Genomic DNA, 22,621 nt, shown 5'->3' with positions numbered 1-22,621 from the left:
CCTGGCCTCACCTACTGCCCTGGGAGGGGGATCTCGCCCCTCTGCACCCCAACATAAGCCAGCCCCGAGTTCAGGACTTGCTGGGGGGGGGGTGAAGGGCGCTGGCCCCTCCCCCTGGGCGGAGACAGGAGCTGGGCAGCTCCCCTGGGGGGGCGGGTGGGGAGGGGGAGACAGGGAGAAGGAAAACCGAGGGTTGTTTGGAGGGTGACAGCAGGGTGGGGACAGGCAGGCGGGTGGGGGACAGACAGAAGGACGGACGGGCCGACACACGGCGGCTCCCTTACGCCAACAGTCAGTCCGGCTCCTCGGACCCGGGGCTTGGGGAAGGGAGCGAAGGTGGGGGAGGGGCTCCCCTTCCACAAGGACGTGCCCCCCCACCCCCGCCACAGCAGCACCCGTGGGTGCTCGAACTAGGGGCTGCGGGAGGGAGGCTGTCCCCGACTGACCCCGGACACCTGGTGCGTGTCACGGTGCCAGCAGGGGGCGCCCTGCTCCTGGCGCCTTGGCGCGGGGGCGGCGCGGGCAGAGGCCGCGGGGCGCTGGGGGCCTTTTGCGTCTCGCTCAGACCCGGCGGCCCCAGCCCTGCGGCCTCGGGGCGGGGGGGGCCGCCCTGGGCTGTGGTCAGGCCCCGGGTGGCTGCCCCGGGGCGCTGCCGGCGTGACCCGTCCCGTCTGGCCGGCGTCCACGCGTGCACGGCGTCCACCCCCCGCGCGGTCGCGTATCCCCGGGACGACACCCTCCCTGGCATCATCGGTGTCGCGTGTCTGGGGCGTGGCGAGCGCGGGGAGGGGGGTGATGGGTGGGGACTGTCCCTCCCGGGCCTTTCGGTGCTGGGAGGGGCTCGAGCCCCCCGTGCTGGGCCAGGCCGGGGCGCCGTGTGCTGGACCCCGTGGACGCTGGCCCCGCCACAGCCCCGGGAACAGAACCTGAGCCCGGGAGAGGCCCGATGGATGGGTGGGGTGGGGTCTCCCTCGAGGGGTGGCCACAGGGCACTTGCCCGTCTCCATCAGCCCATTGCCGGCCTCCCCTCCCCCGACCCCTCATGTCTCGGACCCTCAGGCCGGGACCGTCTGTGCGGATTTGAGCTCAGGCATCCCCCCTTCCCCCCCACCACCGCCCACCCGTGGGGGAGAAGGCGCAGGGGGGTGGCGAGAGGGTCTGCCCGCGCAGGGGTGAGGGAGGGCGACGCCTTGGCTTTAATGAGGGGCCGCGGGGCCTTCCGGTCAGCCGCTGGCCTTTCCGAGGACGGCCACGCTGCCTTTCCCCTTGAGCCGCTTTTATTTCCCGCCTAATTAGTCCTTCTGAGATGGCCCCGGCCATTAGCGGCCGCCTCGCTATTTAAGACCCTTTTAACCAGACCTTTTATTTTATTTATTTATTTCCCCCGCCGCGTCCTGCTCATCCTAGTGCGTGTGGGGAGGGACCCGCACTCCTGTCAGTGACCTCGGCTCCATAAATGCTCATTTTACACTTGCCCTGGGGAAGTCGGGCCTTCCGCTCCTTCCTTCCTTCCTTCCTTCCTTCCTTCCTTCCTTCCTTCCTTCCTTCCTTCCTTCCTTCCTTCCTTCCTTCCTTCCTTCCTTCCTTCCTTCCTTCCTTCCTTCCTTCCTTCCTTCCTTCCTCTCTCCCTTCCTTCCTTCCTTCCTTCCTTCCTTCCTTCCTTCCTTCCTTCCTTCCTTCCTTCCTTCCTTCCTTCCTTCCTTCCTTCCTTCCTTCCTTCCCCTTCCTTCCTTCCTTCCTTGTTTCTACTCTTTTCTCCTTGATTGCCAAGAGCGCCCAGATGGGCAGGTTACGCCCTCGGTGCTGCCCTCCCCGGTGTGTCTGGCAGAAGAAGCTTCAGAGCCCCCGGGGGTGAGTGTGGGCATCGAGGCCCCCTCGGGGAACCCGGCTGGTCCCGCTGTGTTATCCCCTGGCTAATTAAGTCACTCGCTAGTTGAGTCCCGTTCTGACACCCCCAGGCCCAGCGATGGTGGAGGGGCTGGTCTCCCCCGGGGCCTCCTGCCGTGTCCTTCTCTGGCCTCTCCTCTCTCTTGTCCACGTCCCAAGAGGGGAGAAGGGTCATAGCACAGCAGGGAGGGTGCCTGCCGGCCTGTGGCCAGCCTGGCTCAGGCCCCAGCACCCCAGAGGTCCCTTGAGCCTGCCAGGGGTGATCTCTGAGCACAGAGCCGGGAGCCCGCCCTGAGCACTGTTTGCAGTGAACCCTGAACAGAAGCGGGTGGGGGGGCCAGGGGGGAGAATGACGGTGACAACCACACATGCCGCCCGGTCTTTAGGGTGACTCTCCTGGGCCTGGACACACGCTTGCAGAAGCCCCCCCCCCAAATGCTCTGGGCGCCGCCCCCCTCAGCTCTGCGTGCAGGAGGCGGAGCCCCTCGGAGGCTTCTAGTCCTCCCCCAGGCTCTGCCTGGCGGGGGAGGGGCGCGGTTCCTGCGACCCGGAAGCTGGTCGTTTCCGTTTCCCGCCATGGGAGGGAGGGGAGGTCCCGTGTGCACCAGTGTCTGGCGCCGAGGACGCAGCCCCCCCGAGACGGCCCCCGGGGGCCGAGAGGGGGGGACAGCCGGGCCCTCCCTCAGGCACTGTGTGCGTGTGTGACGTTGGCATTGGAATGTTTTAAGGGTGGTGCCCAGTGATGTGGGTGTGACGGGGGCGGGGGGACCCCGAACCCGGCCAGTTGGTGCTGGATGTAGCTGGAAATAAGCGAGGGAAGATATTGAAGAGGGAGGGGGGGAGTTGGGGGGCTCATGGAGGGTGGGGGTGTCCACGGGGGAGAGAGGAACGCCTGCCTGCAGAGGCAGCTAGGAAGCCCCAGGTCACACTCAGCGTGATTGGAACAGACGTTGGAGATTGTGGGTCTGAGAAAGAATCAGCCGTTCAAGGGCTGCTGAGGGGAGGACGGGGGGTGGAGGCGGGTGTGTGCCTGGGCCCCGGAGCAGAGAGAGGAAGAGCCTCTCTCATGCCTGTTTAAGGAAAAGGAGGAAGCCGGGCATGGCGGCGGGGGGGGGGGGGGGGGGAGCAGAGCCATGAACAGCGGGGAGGGCGTCTGCCTGGCATGCGGCCGACCCGGGTTCGATTCCCAGCATCCCATAGGGTCCCCTGAGCACTGCCAGGAGTGATTCCTGAGTGCAGAGCCTGGAGTGACCCCTGAGCATCGCCGGGTGTGACCCAAGAAGGAAGCCCCCGGGGAGGGGCGGACAGTTCCCCGGGCGTCCGTCCGAGGGCGGGGCTGGTGGGCCTGACTTCATCAGGTTCCGCGGGCTGTCTCGGGGCGTGGGGGCGAGGCCCCGGGAGGCCAGTGTTTCCTGGGGGCTGGTGAGGGAGTGCTGGCCGGGCCCCCTGAGCCCAGGGGGGCAGTGGACAGCGAGGGCAGCAGGGGCCTGTGAGAGGGGGAGCTGTGGGGGTGGACGGTTCGCGGGCAAGGCCCGGCCTGGCCTTCCGTGTCTGCCAGCAGCCACAGCACCCACGGGCAGGCGGGAGTGACCTGGGCCCTCGGCTGGACAGCACAGGTCGTAGCCACCGGGCCCAGGCTCTGGTGTGGGCTGGACGCCGCCGGGCGGGCACCTTCCCCGGAGCCCAGAGCCCGGTGGCCGGCTGGCGACTCTTTCGGGCGTCCCTGTCACCTGAGCCCGTCTCCATCACTGGCCAAGGCCACTGCCGCCGCCGCCGGGTGCAGGGGGGCCGGGGGGAGCGTGGAGCCGGCCGGGGTGGGGCGTGTGGTGCCCCCCAAACAGCATCAGGCAGATTCTGCGGGGAGAGAACAGAGCCGGACCAAGCCCACTGCAGCGGTGGCAGAACCACGCGGCCCGTGTGTGTGTGTGTGTGTGTGTGTGTGTGAGAGAGAGAGAGTGTGTGTGTGTGAGTGTGTGTGTGTGTGTAAGTGTGTGTGTGTGTGAGTGTGTGTGTGTGTGTGTGTGTGTGTGTGGAGTTACAGCCTGAGCTGGAGGAGGGGTGCAGGGCCGGGGGGCTCCTGTGAGGGGCCTGGAGGGAGGGGGTCTGGGGTCCATACACAGGCAGCCCCGCGGGGACGTGATTTCTGAGAGTCCTGATTGGGCGGCGGCCCCTTGAGTGTTCTCAGAGGGCGGGATTTTGTTGTTGCTCGTCGCGGGTCACACCTGTCAGTGCTCAGCGCTGACTCCTGGCTCTGTGCTCAGGAATTGCGCCTGGCGGGCTCGGGGGACCCTACGGGGTGCTGGGCTGGAACCCGGGTCAGCAGTGCCCGGCCAGTGCCCCCCTGCTGTGCTGTTGCTCCAACCCCCCCTCCGCTGGAATATTCCCTGGGGGAGCCCCAGGTGGGACGGGCGACTGCGGGGATGGGGACCCCTCGGTCCTGCAGAAAATCTCCCCCACAGCCCCGCCTTCCGGGGGGCAGACCCAGCACCCGACCCCACAGTCCCCCCGCTGGCCCTGGGACTCGAACCCGGCAGGACCGACTCAGCAGCCGGACCCTTGTCCCCCAAGGCACCTCCTGCACCCAGGACCCCGCCCCGCCCCGCCGCGCCCTGCCCCGGCTCCGGCACGTGCCGCTTGACTGGAGAGCACTGAACTCAATTCCGTAATTGCCTCCTCAAATCCCTTAATGAAGGCGCCGATCAAAGTCTCAATAATTACCCGCTAATTCCGTATTTGCAAACTCCATGCTGCCTGTTTATGCTCGGCTCACCTCAGCCCCGGGGCGGGTGGGGGGAGGCAGCGCAGGGCGGCCACCTAGCCCCCCCCCCAGAGTCCAGCTTCCCCCCAGCTGTCCCTTTCTCCCGCTCTCTGTGTCCCGGGGGGCCTGAGGCAGGTTTGGGGTCCTGGGTGCGACACCAGCCCCACACGGCCCTGCCCGGCCCCTGCTCCCGCCACGCCGGCTGGAGAGTCCCCGCCCCCTGGACAGCCCTGGACACTGCCCACTGCCCCCCTCCGCCGCCTCTGCCCTGCTCCGGGACTAAAAGCCAAATTACACACACATGCTCACACACACTCACATACACACACTCACACTCATACTCACGCACAGACTCTCACACTCACATTTACACTCACACACTCACACTCAGACATACTCACACTCATACACACTTACACACTTACACATACACTCACACACACTCACATACACTCACACACACTCTCACATACACACACTCACACACATATTCTCATATTCACACCCACTCACGGACACTAACACGCATACATCACACACAAATTCACACACACATGCACTTACACATACACATTCTCGCATACACACTCACACTCACACACTTGCACTCTTACATACACACATATACACTCACACACTCACATACTCTCACATTCACTCACACACACACTCACATATACTAACACACTCACACATACACTCACACACATATTCACACATGCACACACACATGCACTCACACATATATACTCTCACGTACACACTCACATATACTCACACACTCACATACACACCTTCACACACACTCTGACATACACCCTCACACACACTCACACCTGCACATACTCATACACTCACTCACAATACACTCACATGCACACACGCGTACATACATTCACACACACTCACAGACTCTAACCACACTCACAGACTCAGTCTCACCTGTTCTCACACACACACTCACTCACACACACCCACACATTCATACTACACACACTTTCGTTCCCACAGACACACACTCCCTTCCACACACACTCACACTCACACTCATATACTCACACTCACACTAGTAGGATCTGTTGTTGGCTGCGTCGTGTGGGGTGTGGACTCGGGGGCGGGGCGGAGAGCGCCAGGGCAGAGGCACTAGGTGGCCGAGTTTCCCGTGCTCCTCCGGGCCTGGACGTGGCTCTGGCGTTTCCCGGCCCGGGCCTGGCGCGGGCTGGCGCGTCTCCCCCAGAAGTGCTCTCCGTAAGGCGGCCCTGAAATTATTCACCTCGTGTAAAAACAAGTGCGATTTACATCTAATATGGGTAATTACTTTTGCAGTTAATTAAAAGAGCTCTCATTACGCTCCCGCAGAGACGCGATGCAGGGGCCTATTTGCAAACAGACCCTTGGCGGCCCCTCCCGCCGCCCCGCGCCAGCTCCTTGCAGGTATCCCGTCTCCGGCGGTCGGTCTGCTGTCCCACCAGCTCCCCAAGGCCCTGGTCGCCACCCCCAGCCGCAGGGCGAGGAGCGCAGAGTGACCGCTGCGTGTTCCGAGAAAGCAGCGTCCACCTGCCGGCCTCCCTGCTGACTCCCGCCCTCGCGCCAAGAGTGTTTCTGTGTGCCCCCCCCCCGGAGTCTCCCCCGATGCCCAGTGACAGTGCTCCAAACTGGGCCAGAGACAGCACAGGGCAAAGGGGCTCGCCTTGGCCTGCGCCGGCCTTGGGTCAGTCCCCAGCACTGTGTGTGGGTCCGCTGGACACCGCCAGGAGTGACCCCCAAGCACAGCTGGGTGCAGCCCCCCAAGAACAAATGAAAATCCCTCTAGATATTGGAAAGGTCAGAAATGCTGGGTTACGGGCTGGGCAGCTAAAGTGGCGATTCTGGTCTCAGAGTGATTGATGGATGGAAGGAAGGAAGGAAGGATGGATGGATGGATGGATGGATGGTAGGAAGGATGGAAGGAAGGAAGGAAGGATGGTTGGATGGATGGATGGATGGAAGGATGGATGGAAGGATGGATGGATGGAAGAATGGATGGATGGAAGGAAGGAAGGAAGGAAGGAAGGAAGGAAGGATGGTTGGATGGATGGATGGATGGATGGATGGGTGGATGGACAGATGAGTGGATGATGGATGGATGGGTGGGTGGGTGGGTGGATGGATGGATGGGTGGATGGATGGATGGGTGGATGGATGGGGTATGGATGCAGAGAGGGATGGATGGATGGTGATAGGAGATGGAGGGAGGGAGGGATAGATGGAGGGAGGTAGGGATAGATGGAGGGAGGGAGGGAGAAAAGGAAGGAGGGATGGAGGGAGGGATGGAAGGAAGGATCACGAATCACAAAATCCTGTTATTCATCGATTTCTCGAGTGGGCTCAGTAACCTCTCCATTCGTCCTTTCCCTGAGATCTTAGAAGTCTCTCTTGGCCTTCCCAATGATGTCACACTGGGGGCTTTTCAGGGTCAGGGGAATGAGATCCAGCTTGTTACTGGATTTTGCATATGGATACACCATGGGGAGCTTGCAAGGCTGTCCCATGTGGGCAGGAAACTCTCAGAAGCTTGCCAGTTTCTCCCAGAGGGAGAAGAAGGCTATAAGATATCTGGGAGCTTGCTTTTAAGTCTCTGGATGTTGGCCGTTGACGGGATTACACACACCTGGGTTCCTCTGCCGGTACCCTCATGCATGAGGCCTGTCTGAACGTGTGGAGAGGGGCCTCGAGCATGGCTGTGGCTAGGTTAGGGTGGTCTTCAGCCACCGGGAGCTCTGCTTGGGGTGGGGAGGGAAGCTGGAGCCCATCCTCTCCGAGGGGCCCCGGGGAAGACAGCCAGGCGTGCAGGCAAGAGGGAAGGAAGGATATTAGGAAAAATGGAGGGGAGGGAGGGAGGGAAGGAAGGAGAGAGGGAGGGAGGGAGAGAGGTGGGCTAGGAGGGATGGAGGGAGGGATGGAGAGAGGGATTGCAGGCGATGGAGGGATGATGCATGTTTGGGTGGATGGACGGTGAGTGGATGGAAGGGGGGTGGATTGATGATGCTGAGACCCCAGCCTGTTCAGTCCCTTTGTGTCATATTTTTACAGCTTGATTCAGATGAAATCATTCTCAGTTCTCTCTCTGTCTCTGTCTCTCTCTGTGTCTCTGTCTCTCTCTGTCTCTGTCTCTGTCTCTGTCTCTCTCTCCTTTCCTACATTGCCTCTAGAACGCCCTCTGCCTTGAAGCATGCACACCTACGGGCCTTCCTTAAACGCGTTTTTCACACCCCTCCCTCCGAGAGAGGTGTCGGGAGTAATCAAGGGCTGGTCAGGAGCGCGCGGTCATCTGAGATGGGGGTTGCTGGAGCGGGAAGTCGGGCCACCCCTGTCTGCAGAGCCGGCCGGGCACTGGCTGGGGCTGTTTAGCACGGCTCTTTGCTGCCATCTGCTGGCCAGCTGTGATATGGCAGGGGCTGAGCGCATGGAGGCGTTTGGGGTACCCAGGGGTGGGCGCTCTGGTTTGTCACCTTCTTTGGGTGACCACCGCCCAAGAATTCGGCGAGAAGACACGCGGGGCTTCCGGCTGGAGCAGGAGCGCAGTGATGCTGTTTTCTCCCAGAGCCGACGTGTTGGTACGCCCGATTTAAACGTCGGGTTTCAGGACCAGGGAAAGCCTTAACTGCAGGGCTGCAGGGCGGGGAGAGGCGTCACCCCCCAGCACTCCCAGACGGCCTGTCCCCTGTCCCCTGTCCCCTGTCCCTGTCCCCTGAGCTGGGTGGGGGGAGCTGCCCAAAGGGAAGGCGGAGAGGTTGGGGCTCACCCAGCATTTTCTCGGGGCGAGACTCGAACCCTTACCGCCTGGCGCCTTTCAGAGGGGCCTCACCGTTCCCGTGAGAACCGTCGGAAGGGGCAAGTGTGCAAACCCAGAGAAGCAAAGGCCCTGGGAAGGGTCCTCCCCCCAACCGTGCCTCTCGGACACTAGGCCTTCAGGGGCTAAGGGCAGGGGCTCAGGGGGTTGGACCACGGAGGGGCCCTGTGCCTCCTGTTCTCACTGCAGCGTGGGTGGTGCCCCCTGAGGGCATGGCGGGCACCCCCCCCCCCCGTCCACCCGTCTGCGGCCACGCGGGCACAGTGCAGTGGGCAGGGCTGACTGGGCCGCGGCTGAGCAGGGCCAGTGACCCCCGCAAGGCCCCCCACGTGGTTCTCTACTCTCTAGGCTGGGCAGCCTTCCTGGTGGTGGCGGCGCTGAGTGCCCAGGCCCTGGGGGCGGCTGGTTTGGGGTCTCTAGCGAGGCGGGTTCGGGGAAGAGGAGTTTTCGGGGATTGGATTTTGTGCCATCGTGATCCACAGTTCGAACTGTTGCGCTCCTGGGCCAGAAACACGGCTGCAGTGGCCGGGAGGCCGGTCACTGCCGGCCCAACCCCGCGGCTGTGCCTCTGTCAGCCCAGCTCAGTGTGACGGGGAACAGGGATGGGCGTGACGGGGAATGGCAACGCGCTTGACGGGGAACGGGAACTGCGTGTGACGGGAAACAGGGACCAGGCGTGACGGGGAATGGGGACCGCACGTGACGGGGAATGGCACCGCGTGTGACGGGGAACGGGCACCGGCTTTGGTTGTTTGTTTGGGGAAGGGGCCACGCCCAGCGATGCTCAGCGGTTACTCCTGGCTCTACACCCAGGGTCACTCCTGACGGTGCTCAGGGGACCCTACCGGGTGCCAGGGATCGAGCCCAGGTCAGCCCTGTGCACGGCAAGTGCCCTCCCCGCTGCCCCATGGCTCCAGCCGTGAGACCCCGAAGCACCTTGCGGAGAGCGTCTGTCTGTGTCTCTTGCCGAGGCCGGAGGGGGCAGCTGCCACCCTTCGGGGGCTTGTTCTGACCTTGTCACGTGACCTTCTCCTGCGCCCCCCCGAAAGCACTCGAGCTGTGGGAACTCCCTGTAATAGCTCACCTGGGACCTTGGGCGCGTCTGAACCTGCACGAGGCCAAGTGTGCGGGGTTCGGCCCTCCTGACCCCGTCCCCACAAGCTCCGGTCACTCTTGCCACGGTCCTCCGGGCTGCGTGGCCAAGGCGACGTGTTCTGAGCCCGCCTCACTATCTTTCGAGCTCAGCCGCCCACCCCAAGGGGGGCGGCCTAGGGAGCCCTGCAGGGGTGGGGTAGGGGGGCTGGGGAGATCTGCCCCCCCCTCTCTGCTGTCCCTGGGGCTGGCCGCAGCAGCTCAGTAACTACGTGTGCCAGGAATTGAGCCCCGGCGCCCAGGTGGGGCACAGAGCGGAGGGGCGAGGCTCTGAGGGACCCTGAGCAGGGAGGGGGGCGGGGTGGGGGCGGCGGGAGGGACACTGGGAACGTTGGCGCCAGAGAAGGGGCACTGGTGGAGGGAGGGTCCGCGATCATCGTATGACTGAAACGTGATCACGAAAGTTGTAAGTCTGTGACTCTCTCACGGTGATTCATTTAAAAATGTAAAAATAATTTTTTAAAATTTTTAAAAGGGAAAAAATAGGGAAAATAAATTTAAAAATAAATAAAACAAACAAGCGGAAAAAAAAACAAATTAAAAAGGGCTCCGAAACGGCGTGGCGGGGGGGGGCTGGCCGTGACTGTGGTGCGTACGAGGCGTCTGACCCCTGTCCTCTCTCTTCCCTTCTGCCCCGGCCTGCAGGAGATCAGAGCCGACGGCAGCGCCAGCGAGGACGCAGAGGACGGGAAGGTAAGTCAGCGCCCGTCTCCTTCCGGGCCTCCGGCGCTCGCGCCCACTCCCCGGCCGTGTGTGCGTCTCACGGCCCCGGGAACGCGGAGAACCGTTGGAGACGCTTAGACGGGGGCCGTCGTCCTGCAGGAAGCCGCTGCTCGGGGCTGGGATGTGTGTCTGTGTGTCCGTCGAATACGGCAACAATCCTCCTCCCTGTGCAAGGCGGGAACTCCCTGTGATGGCTCACCCGGACCCCTGGGCGCGTCTGAACCCGCACGAGGCCAAGTGTGCGGGGTGCCGGCCCTCCTGACCCCGTCCCGTCTGTGTGAAACGTTTCAGAGGCTGGAGACGCTGGGCCCTGGGGTGTCCCCCATGCACCCTCCTCTGGCCTTTGCACTGGGAAAGAGAAGCTGCCTCTCCCCCCCCCCACCCGGGGAGACGCAGCCCGAGATAAAGATCTATTCTCCCGGCTACCTGCCGTTGGGGGGTCGGGGGCGAGTTCGGGTGCGGGGCCGTTACTCTCTGGTTTAGAGGCTCCCCTCATCTGTTTCCTCCCCCCCGCGCTTGGCATCAGTCCCCTCCCGAGGCCCCGCGGTGGGACGGTGCCTCCTCGCTTTAATATTTTCCGTCTCTGCTTATTGACACGGGCGCGGGAGTCTCTCCGGCCACGTGCGTCCGAGCAGATCAAATTCTCCCTCCGATGCCCGGGACCCCGAGAGGTCAGAGCAGAGAATTGAGTGCGCGTCTCTCCCGGCTACTCCTGACACCCGTCCGCAATTTTGAAGGATGTTTCTCCCCGCCGTGGACCGGCCTCCCGGATGCGGTTATTATTTCCAACAGAGATTTTTCGGCCCCGGTTTGGTGAGCGCGAGTCACTGGGCGATTAATAAGGTGGCGGAGGACTTCTCAGAACAAAATTTGCTTCTAAATAAAAGGCCGCGGCAGGGCAGTGTTGGGAGGGTGCGGGCGGTGTGGCAGCTTCCCTGGCCCCGCCAGCGGCCAGCGGGTCTCGCTTCCAACAGACGCTTTCCTGTCTCCTGACGCTTCACCTCATGTGTGCCGGGTTTGGGGGTTTTGTTTTATTTTATTTCATTGACGGGGGGTGTTTTGTGAGGTGGGGCGGCCTGTGGAACTGGCCCGCAGGCCAACTTGGGGTCATCTCCCGGCTTCTGTCCCCACACTCCCGACCCGGCGCGCTGGTCTCCTGCTGGGGGGGGAGGGGCCCCGCTCCCCGGGGCCTGCCCTGGAACCCCGGGCCCCTCCTCTCAGCTTCCCCTTCACCCAGTGTTTGAAAGGTGCTGGCACTCAGGGGGACAGTGTCGGCGGCCGTCCACACTCCTCGATACGGTCACTCACACACACACACACCCACTGAGGCGACACACACGCAGGCACGGATACTCACACCCTGACACGCACATTCATGCAACTGCACACGCAGCCACACACGCCCACAGCTTCTCACACTCCGTCATAGCCGGTCACATACAGGTGTACACACACTCACACACACACATTTGCACTCCCGACGCACAATCCATATCCCCCCGTTCAGAAAGTTACACACCCACCCCAGTCACCCTCCTCAGAGCCTCACACCCCACACGCGCTCACACACACACACACTTACACACAGACCCCCACACATGTGCTTACACTGGCACACACCCACACACGCACGTGCTTACACACATACCCCACACGCACTCACACACACATGCTTACACACCTCCTCACACACGTGTTCACACACACGCATTATATACACATACCCCACACACGCTAACACTGACACACACCCACACATGTGCTTACATGCTGACACACACTGACACACACACACTCACACTCACACCCCCCACACATGCTCACACACACTGGCACTCTCACACTCACGAGCTCCACTCATGCTCACACACATGCATCTGCGGGCACACACGTGTGCTTGGTGTGCGGTGAATGGCCCCTTCTGGAAGCTTCTGTGGTTTCCTGAGCGTCCCCTCACGTGGCCTCTGAGGGGCCTGGACGCCCCTGCCAGCCCCTCCGGCCGCCGATACGCCACCGTCCTCCTGGCTTGCCTGGTGCCCACACGCCCGGGGGCGGAGGATGGGAGGCCCCGGGAGCCGGTCCCGTCCCCTGAGCGTTCCCCGCAGCGGGGCCCCACGGGCACATGACGCTGCGGGTCCCCCCACTCGACCGTTCTCCTCCTGTGTTTGTGCAGCGCTGGCAGAGCCCTCGGCTGCCCGCCTGTCCCCCGGCGTGCCGGGCGGGGACCCAAAGGACTCCCGGGAAGCGCGCTGGGCTCCCCCGCCTCTGTCCACGCCCCGTCTCTTCCCAGGGGACGCACAGAGGAGGGCGGCCTTATAGGGCTGAGGGCCGCGCCGGGTCCCCCCAGAGCAGTGCATGGCCTCACAGTGCTCATCATCACAGTGCTCGCCCTCACAGTGCGTGCCCTCCTGATGCTCACCCTCATACTGCTCACCCCCATAGTGCTCACCCTCAAAGTGTTCGCCCTCACAGTGCTTGCCCTCCCAATGCTCACCCTCACAGTGCTTGCCCTCCTGATGCTCACACTCACAGTGCTTACTCTCTTGGTGCTCACCTCACAGTGCTCAGCATCCTGGTGCTTGCTCTCCCAGTGGTCACCCTCCTGGTGCTCATCCTCACAGTGCTCAACCTCCCAGAACTCATCCTTTTGGTGCTCACCCTCACAGGGCTCACCTTCCCAATGCTTACCCTCACAGTGCTCATTTTCACAGTGCTTGCTCTCCCGGTGCTCACCCCACAGTGCTCACCTCTATGCTCACCCTAACAATGCTGCCCTCCTGGTGCTTATCCTCACTGTGCTCGCCCTCCTCTTGCTCATCCTCTCAGTGCTCACCCTCAAAGTGCTCACCATCACAGTGCTCACCCTCTGATGCTTATCCTCACAGTGCTCGCCCTCCCAGTACTCACTCTTGGTGCTCACCCTCCAGGTGTTCGCTCTAAATGCTGGCCCTAGTATTCACCCTCCCGGTGCTCACCCTCCCAGCGCTCACCCTCCCAGTGCTGGCGTGGCACGGGGCAGGTGTTCTCGTTCACTCCGTGTCCGCGTCCCTCCTTCCTCCTACCCCACAAGCTGGTTTCCATGGTCACCACCTGGCCCGCAGCGGCCCCGGGCGCCTTCCCTCGGAGTCGCCAGCATTTTGCCCCTGGCTTCCAAGCGCCCTCTTAGCCGAGTCGTCCAGGAGGCCGAAAGGCGGGGGCAGAGGGTGACCGGAAGTGGGGAGCTCCTCGGGGCTCACAGGCCTGCAGTGCGGGTGCCCGCCCCGGGTGTCCACTCCCTCTGCAGGAAGCCGGGGCTGGGCTGGGGTGCAGGGAGGAGGGGCTGGTGGGTCCGAGGTCACTGCGGTCAGCAGAGGAGAAACCCCCTTCCAAGCCAGACGCACGGGGAGGGTCAGGGCTGGGGCCTGACGCCCGCGGCCTGGCCACTCGCCGAGGGGGCATCTCCGGCAGGGAGTGTGACCCCGGGAGCAGCCTGGGGGGGTGAGGGCTGCCCGCTGTGGCCCCCGAGGGTGCGCCCGCCCGTCCCAGCCTGTCCCGAGAGAGGAGGGGCTCAGGCCCCGCTGGAATCTCCGCCCCGTCTACACTGCCCGCTGCCTGGGTGACCCCAGCCGCCTCCGCCCCAACAGACTCTTGTTCCCGTCCCTTCACTCCTCGAACCATGGGCGAGGGGGGTGGGGAGACAAGGGCTCTTCACGTGTCCGTGTTAATAGCGTGATTTGTCTGTGATGAGACTTTCATCTCTCCCAATTCTGTGTTAATTGGGTCTGAATTTTTAATCTCCTCTTTTGATACCATTCATTAGAGCTATTATTTTCACGTGTCACTTACTTTACTTAAAAGACACGAGCCCGTTGACTCTCCCCGTGACGTTTCTTAGTGATACGAGTTTCTTTAAAATTCGGGATTAAAATGCGTTTAGGAGATAATTAAGTCTCTTTTCTTGAAGCGTCCTGTCATTTCCAGGAGGAGGGGGTGGCCATGGGCTCTGGGGCGGGGGCTGCGAGCGTTAATTAAATTCTCTCTCTTTCTCTCTCTCCCCCTCCCTCCCTTCCTCTCTCTCCTCTCTCTCTTTGTCTCTCTCTCTCCCCCTCTCTCCTCTCTCTCTCTCCCTCCCTCTCCCTCCTCTCTCGCTCTCTCTGTCTCTCTCCCCCTTTCCATCTCTCTCTCTGTCCCTCTTCCCCATCCCTCCCCTCTCCTCCCTCCCTCTCTCCCCCTCTTCCTCCCTCTCTCTCTCCCCACTTTCATGCTGTGTGTGATCAGCCCGTGTCTCGGGGTGGGGTTGGCCCTCTCGCCACAGTGGACAGAGGACACCCTGTCCAAATGTGATTTATGTCACCCAGCACTTTTGCACAGTTCAGCTGAAATTTCCTTCCTGTTGATCAAGGTCAGAAAGCGCAGGCTTCTCAGCGGCACAGCGCGCAGACGGGCTTGGGCGGGGCTGCACGAGGCCCTGGGCCCAGACGCCCGGCCTGGGGTGGGGCCCACACATTGTTCTACCGCGTACACACACGCACACGCGCATACACACACACACCCCACTTATACACTCACACATACACACTCCCACACACACACATTCTACATATACACTCACACACTCCCTCACACACTCCCCCCCCCACACACTACATATATACTCACACCCCTCCACACTCACATACATATATACTCACATTCACACACACTCACACTCACACATATACACTCAGACACACTCCCACACACTCACATACTCCCACACACATTCACACACACTACATATATTCTCACACACTCCCACACACACTCCCCCCGCACCCCCCCACACACATACTCACACACACATTAGCATTAGACCAAGCTCTCAAGATGGGGAATGGTGCTTGTTTCTGAGTGGTTCCCTTGAATTGGGCTGGGTTTCTGCCCCCTGCCTTCCTTCCTTTCCCTCTGAAGCTACCAACCCTGAATTCTCCTCTCCCTGGACCCAGGACTAAGCATTCTCACAATCTTGGTGGGCCGGAGGAGTTTCCTGTTGTAGATCAGAGATGTTCTGGATGGCCTGGGAGTTGCTTTGGGTGACGAGGGTGCTGCCGTTTCGGAGCTGACTCTGGGCTCTGACAGCCCGGCCTGGGTTCCGCCAAGTCCCGGGCATAGCTGAGGTGCTGAGCGCAGCTCCGATCCCCTCCAGGGACCCTGGACTCACAACAGCCCCCAGAAGATGCTTTCTTAGGAGAGTGGCACAGCTTAAGAGGGATTATTCGAAAATTCTGGCAAAGGAATCGCATATCGAATCCCCCTCCCCCCGCAAAAAAGAAAAATGCTTCTAAAAGAATAACAGCTAGTTTCAAGTACTATGTGGTGTGTGAGACCATTTGCCAACTGGCTTTGAAGCATGATTCATTAGCTTGCATACCCAGTCCAGAAAGTCGATAGGCAATTATTATGTTTTTTCCAGATGATGAGATGGAATTCCAGAAATATCCATCGCATGTACCAAGTTCCTCGTGAGTGGCATAGTGGCAAGTGGGCTATGCCAGTTATGCCAAAAAAATACTCACCTGTTCTCCAAACGCCCAGATTTCTTCTACCCAGCTGCTGGGAATTAAATCCTCCCCATAGCCCTGGGCTGCTCACCTACAAAACTACCCAAACTTACGGAAGTCTGGGGAGAGGCGAGACCAGAGTTTCTGGGGGAGCCCAGCTCTCTCTGTGCCTCCATTCATTCAAAATGAATATTTCGCCCCAAATGGCAACCTCTCCCCCTAAGAGCCGAGAAGGCAAGTTTGAAATACCCAGTATAAATTCGGAACTCCTTATCCAAAACACTGGGGAGCTGGAATGAAATAAAAATTAAACCCAGAAGCAGATAATGACTTAGTTGTGCCTTCCGGACTCATACTTTCACCCAAAGATAAAATTTCATTAAAAGTCTATCTTTGATTAGCGAACACATCTGGGCCTCCCCCAAACTGGCCTGCTCTCTCTGTCCACCTGCAGCGTGAAACCTTTTCCCCTCTTTTCTCATGCCATTACAAAGGTTATTAATATAGACTGAAGAGACGTGGCAAAGCTTTCTAAGGATGCACCACTTCAGGTGTTGACGTTTAGCGTGCAGAGGGCCGGCTTGTGTGTGTCACAGTCTGTCGTGATCTGAGGGTAAACTTTTACTTTATGATGGATTGAGTCATCCATCATTCACCCCCGAGGAGACGGGAGGCAGCTCCTCTGTCAGCCTTGTGTGCAAGGGTACCTCTTCCTGTCACCCCAGTAAAAACGGCGAAAGGGGATGGGTGACATCGATTTTAATAAGGGGTTTTATTTCACAAATATGCCATATTATCATTTGCACCTGAAGTAATACATATACCGTGTCTTGTGTCATCTCAATTTTGGGACTTTGTGTCTCAGACTCAGCGTGCACCCCCACCCCTACACACACCGTGTTTCCCTCGCCTGGGGTAGATGTTTGCTCATGCACAGGTACTTGTGGTCCTCTGTTGGGAGACACGGTCTTGTCCCTTAAAAGCTGGAGAGAGCGAGGGTAAGGGAGATCTCTTTCGCCGTTTCCCAAGAACCGAAGTTCCCACTGTGAAACTGGTTAAGTGCTCGGTGGACGAGGTGCCTTGGGGAAACACGTCGTGTAAGAAAAGAAGGGGCTTGATGAAGATGGCGGCCTGACTGAGGCCAAGAACTGCTGCCACCGCCCAGGCTTCGAGCATCAAGACTAAATGCGTCAGCGTTCAGGGCTGAGGGGGGCTGGGGAGGCTCGGGGTATTGGGGGGGTGCTCTCGGCCGCTGTGGAATGCACGTTGCTGTTCCCAGTGAAGTCAAGGGGGCGGTCTGCGAAGTTGTCATTGACTATAATTGAGTCATGGGGCGAGGATATAATTTTCCTTTCAAGTCCATTTCGGTCTTTCAGACGTCAAAGAGAGCCTCTCTGCGTGTCACTATTATCTCCCGAACACCTCTCTGACCCGGGGTAATTTGTGTGTGTGTGAATAGAGTGAGAGCATTCCGCAGACAAAACATCCAGCCGAGATGTGCTTCGCCGAGGGTTCTACCCATTTAGTCTGTGCGCCTCCATCCCGACTCCCCATTAGACGGGTGTTCAGTCTGGGGAGCAATCCATAACAGTGTTTGAAAATTTTATTGACCCACGAGAGAGTTCATCTCAAGACAATGATACTCGAAAAATTGTAGAGGTGACCCCGGCCAGTGTGGTGAAATAGCGAACATGAGTGGATGTCCCCGATGCTGGGCGGAGGGAGGGTGGTCTAGCTAGAGCTGTCCCCCACGCCGTTGTGTGCCTTTATCTCTTGTCCTGATGTTCCCTCCTCGCTCTAGTCAGTGTCCATAGTGATTGATTCTTGGTCACAGAAGGACAAGTGTCTGGCACTTGAAATGCTTGGCTGTCACCGGGGGAAGCTTTTCCGATTTTAAGTACAAATGGATTGGAAAGGGGAGGTAGATGTCACTATCTTCTTTGCTCAAAAATTGTACCTGCTTCTACAAAGTGGGAAAAGTGTCTCAGGAGCCCCCGAGTTAATCACCCGCCATGCAAGAGAACACCAGTGCGTTCTTTGGGGGAAAGAAAAAGACAAAATCTCTTCCTGTCTGGTTTCTTCCATTCCTTCCGGCTTTTTTTCTTTTATCCCCCTTTTTCTTAATATTTTAATGAATCACCGTGAGATAGTTAGACTTACAAACTTTCGTGATTACATTTCAATCATATAATGATCGAGTACCCATCCCTCCACTGGTGCCCATTCTCCACCACCAATGTTCCCAGTTTCCCTCCCGCCACCCCTACCCCGTCCCCCCCATCCCCTGCCTCTGTGGCAGGCATAGTCCCTTTTACTCTCTCTCTGTCTCTCTCTCTCTTGTTTTGGATGTTATGGTTTGCAATACAGGTAGTAGGTGGCCATCATAATAGAGATAAGGGTCAGGAGGATCGCTCCATGGCTGGGAAGCCGGCCTCGCATGCTGGGGGACAAGGCATCTGGGGTGGCGAAGGGAACACTAAGTGAATGATGCTTGGAGGGCTCCAGTGGGATAGGAGATCTGTCCTTCCTGCTTTTAATGCTTGTTCGTCCCGGGTTCACTTATCAGAGAGAGGCTGACGGCACGGGGCTGCCTTCCTGAAAGCAGAGTCGCTGGCTTTTTGAGTCCCTTCATCGTTGCCCCGCTGTTGCGGCATGTCCTTTCCACCTCCGTGACGGCAGTAGCGTGACTCGTGAGACTCCTTTGGGAGTTCAGATACTTGGTCATGAAGGAGCTGGACACACCTTCCCCGCCACCCTGGAGAAAGTTCCTGTGCTGTTTCCGAGGTGTTTCCTCGTTCCACAGGATCAGAGTAGAACGAGCAGGGAGGGCCGTGAGGCCCACCCCAAGCGCGGGAATCCTCTGAGGAGGAGCCTTAGCGGGAGTTACTCCCTCCCATCCCGTTGCTTCTCCTCGGAGGGCCTAGCGCATCGCTCGCCTGACGCTCTGCAGGGAGGGCACTTCTACACTGTTCTCCTTGGCAGCTGTCCTGGCAGCCCAGGTAAGCAGTGGCAGGTGTGGAGGCGGTGTTTGACCAGAATGGCTGCCACGCTGCGGCGCTTTGGGGCTGTTCTCTGCAGAAAGCACGGTGGGCCCGAAGCCACCTCACTTGGCGATACTCCTGGCTTCCTGGCCGAGATTGAGGACACCTTCCATTCCCCGCCCTGTACCCGCAGGGTGACAGAGAAGGAGACACGGGAAGTGCAAATACAAATGGCCTGAATGGATCTGCAGGGTCCTCAGGCCTCTTAGTCACTTGGGGAAATTTCTGGTTTCCCGTCCAGAGTATTTCCAGAACAAGTATGTGAAGCTCCGTTTTTAATGCTCTCTTGATTTTAAAACTCTTTGCTCTCATTTTAGCAAGTGTTTACTGGTCAGTACTGTTTGCCTTAGCCAGCTGTCTTGAGAAGGAGTCAGAGGTGCAACCAGACTTAGCAGAAGTCACTCCGGGTTCAACCCAGAAGCCTTTCTTTGTCTCCAATAGGATGGAGACAGGTGTTTTTCTTACTCATAATGGAGCCAGTGGAGAAATCAATCATCCTGAGACTCCCACACCCCAAACACACACGCAAAGCAAGTCCTTTGACCAAAAGCAAGACTTGGCCCAAGGGATAAAATCTCCCCTGCCACTTTTTTTTTTTTAAAAAAAATAGGATTCTGTCATCATCATAAGAATAAGGTCTTCCTGAGGCTCAGGGCTCCCATTGTTAAGGCAGAGATTGTGGCTTCTGTTTTCTTTCTATGTTGTGAGGTTTCTGAACCAAGCAAGTGTCCGGATCATCCAGTAAACACCAGCAGCTCCATCTGCCATCCACAAGGACTATGCTAAAAAAAACAAAGTAGGTCCTTCTAACAAGTTTTGGTGTTGTCTATTCTCTTCCTTTGCTTTCCACCTGTAGGCTCAGGGCTTTGTTCTCATCCAGACCCACTCACTGTACCCCAGGGAAGAGACGAGCCTTTAAACGTTCCCCCTGGGAAACAGGAGCATCCAGGGCCTGTATGCAATTCTGAGCACTGGTGTGCAAGGACTGGGTGGGGGGGTGTTAAAACAACAAGCCCCGCACAGTCACTCAACAGACCCTGGACTTTCCTTGGGTTTCCGGTCCAGGCATGTGCAGAGGCGCTCTCTGCAAAGCCCCTTTAGTGCTCACCAGCAGCGGGTGTGGACGCGGACAGTGCCAGAAGGTGGCGCTGTGCGACCAAAAATCAGCTCCTGTTCCCTGTTCTTATGAGCTCTGCGCCAGTCAAGTGTGCTTGGGGGGTTTCTGATTGTGCCTTTTCCCCGTTTCCCCTAGCAGCCACGGACCGCGAAACAGTTCATCCCCCTGTGCCCGCCACCCCCCCACCCCGCAACGTCTCCCTCAGGGGAGAGAGAGAACATCAAGATGCGGTCAGGGGAAATGTGGGTTTTGTAGACCCTGGAGGGCTGTGGCACTGGGCAGGGGGAGGAGGGGGCGCTTCTGCAGCCATCACCCCTCTGGTGTCCTGCGGAGTCTGGGGCTGAGATCAGGGAACGTTTGTGGTGGCAGGTACAGGCTGCTTCTCTGTATCCCCCGAAACTGATCTAAAGCCCCCTCGGGAGAAATGAAGGATCGGCTTAAATTTGTTACACGATGGTTAAGCCCCCCGTATTGAACGATCATTAGCTGGTCAGGCAAGTAACTGAAACATGGAGGAAAACAGAAATGGAGGCAGCTCGCTCCTCTCCCGCCTTTGTCCTGTGAGTGAGAAGGGATCCAAGCGTGCCTGCTGCGTGCTGATCAGTTCCTGCTAATTCCATCTTGTGCATTTTTGTGGCTTTTCCTCGGGCAAGTTCCAAATTCACCTGCCTGGCAGGTAGGACAGTGCCAGGCTGTCTGGCCGAGTTTGGGGATCTGGCGACAGGACTGAAATGCTCCAGGGGGAACTCGGACCTCCAATCCTCACCCTCCAACACTCATTGTTTTCCTTTTCTGCTAAAGAGTTCCACACACAACAGTCACCTGTTAGGGGCTTTGATATCTTCATTCCTCCTCCTCTAAGTCCCAGTAGAGAACACATGGTGATGAGTGACGAGTGACACTAACCAGGATTCGGCCATCAATTATTTTTATTTTTTATTTTTATTTTTGCATTTTTGAGTCACATCAGCAATGCTCAGGGGTTACTCCTGATGATGCTCCGGGGACCATATGATGCTGAGAATTGAACCCGGGTCGGCTGTATATAAGGCAAACCCCTGACCCACTGTACTGTCGCTTCAGTGGAGGGACCAAGGAAGAGGCTCAGAGACTTGCTTGTCATTGTTGTTGCAATGACTGGTCACCACCCGTGGTGGCACTGCTAGTTCTGTAGCTGCCACCGTGTCCCTCAGCAACACTGGCCACGTTGTACCATGACTCAGTATGTGTGTGTGGGGGGTCTGGGATCAAAATCGGGGCCTCAGTTCCTGCTTGGACAGACCTCCTGCCCCAGAGCTCTCCCTGCCGCGATGAAGGGCCTTGCGGTGGCACTTTGGAAATGAACCCAACGCAGACCTGATGTGGAGGTTCTGCAAAAGGCGCCCCCAGGTGTCAGAGAACATTTACGAGATTCATGAAGGCCCTGGAAGCTGGCCTGGCCACCACTCAGGATGCACAACTCCAATTGTTTTAGCTTTTCCTCTTCTTCCTTCACCTGCACACCCCAAATCCACATTTCTCCTTTGCCTCAGCATTGTGCATGCCTTGGGTGTTGCATTGCAAAACATTTTCTGCCTCAAGCAAATCTTTCCTTTAAAAAAACACTATTTTGAAGGGCTCCATGCCTCTCCCAGTATAGGAGCAATGCCTGCTTTGCTTTTTCAAAACTGTTCCTCTAGATTTGTCCACCTGGGTGGATTCCAATTCTGGAGGAAAATTTCTGCTGTGTTATAGCAGTTAGATGTCTCTGCGACCCTGGCTTTTGAAGGATAGAAGGTGGCATATCTTTGGTTGTGTTTTTGAAAACCTATCCTGGGCTCCTTCCTGCATTTCACCTGTAGGAGCCACAGGGGGGCGCTCTCACTCCCTCCAGACCAAACCTGGAGAACTGCAGCGAGCAAACCCTTTCCGGAGCCTCAGGCTGGTTTCCTCTGGTCCCAGGCTCACCGCTTTCTTCTTAGCCTGGTTCCCCAGCCAGGCCACACCAGCCAACGGACCGCCCTGGGTCACCCGAAGACTCTTCGCAAGAGGAAACCGGGCAGAGTCGCATCTGTTCATTCGGAGCTTCTTTCTCTGCCTTCAGCTCCCTGGATGCTCGGGTATCCCCCTGGGTCACCCAATGGTGCCCAGCCAGGGCGAATGACACCCATATTTCTGCAGTCCCTGGCACAAGGACTCTCTTTTTGTATAACTGAGCCCCCCCTAGCCCCCGTAGCTTTGTCATTTAAGTTTTGTGGAACTGGTGTCCTCCCATCCATGAAATCATGCACATCGCAGGAGCATTTCCAGGTACTGAAGGGGGTGAGAACATTCTTCAGAGGAAGGGACGCGACCGTGGGGTTGGTCGGGCCTGGCCAGAGATGGCAAACTGCCCTGTCCGCTGCCCGCTGCCGTGTTCTTCCCCCCCATCCTCGCGTCCTCGCCCTGGTACCCTTCTCACATCAAGGGGTCCTGGAAAACGGTAGGAGCTTCGGCTTCCTGCGACACCCATCTCCCGACTGCTGCCGTTCTCTGCGCCTCCGGGGCGGGGGGCAGGGAAACGCCATCGTCCAAGAAACGCTCGTCCCCGCTTCCTCTCCGCTGCCCGATGCA

General features: G+C 58.9%; 1 protein-coding gene across 19 annotated transcripts in view; it reads left to right on the top strand.

Moving 5' to 3' along the window:
- The window catches only part of RBFOX1 (RNA binding fox-1 homolog 1), a 1,316,266-nt gene that overhangs the window by 530,782 nt on the left and 762,863 nt on the right, over positions 1-22,621 (top strand). For 10 of the 19 annotated variants that reach the window (XM_055136048.1, XM_055136034.1, XM_055136038.1 and 7 more), the window contains 2 exons: positions 10,275-10,322; positions 14,610-14,733. The exons of 3 other annotated variants lie outside the window; for them this stretch is intronic. In XM_055136048.1, the coding sequence (XP_054992023.1) occupies positions 10,275-10,322; positions 14,610-14,733 (172 nt within the window). The remainder of the gene's footprint in view (positions 1-10,274; positions 10,323-14,609; positions 14,734-22,621) is intronic. 6 more of the 19 variants (XM_055136054.1, XM_055136041.1, XM_055136052.1 and 3 more) reach the window with 1 other exon arrangement.

This window comes from Sorex araneus, chromosome 4 (assembly GCF_027595985.1).
Source record: "Sorex araneus isolate mSorAra2 chromosome 4, mSorAra2.pri, whole genome shotgun sequence".
NCBI classification, from domain to species: Eukaryota; Metazoa; Chordata; class Mammalia; order Eulipotyphla; family Soricidae; genus Sorex; species Sorex araneus.
This window is presented reverse-complemented; position numbering and strand designations above follow the sequence as displayed.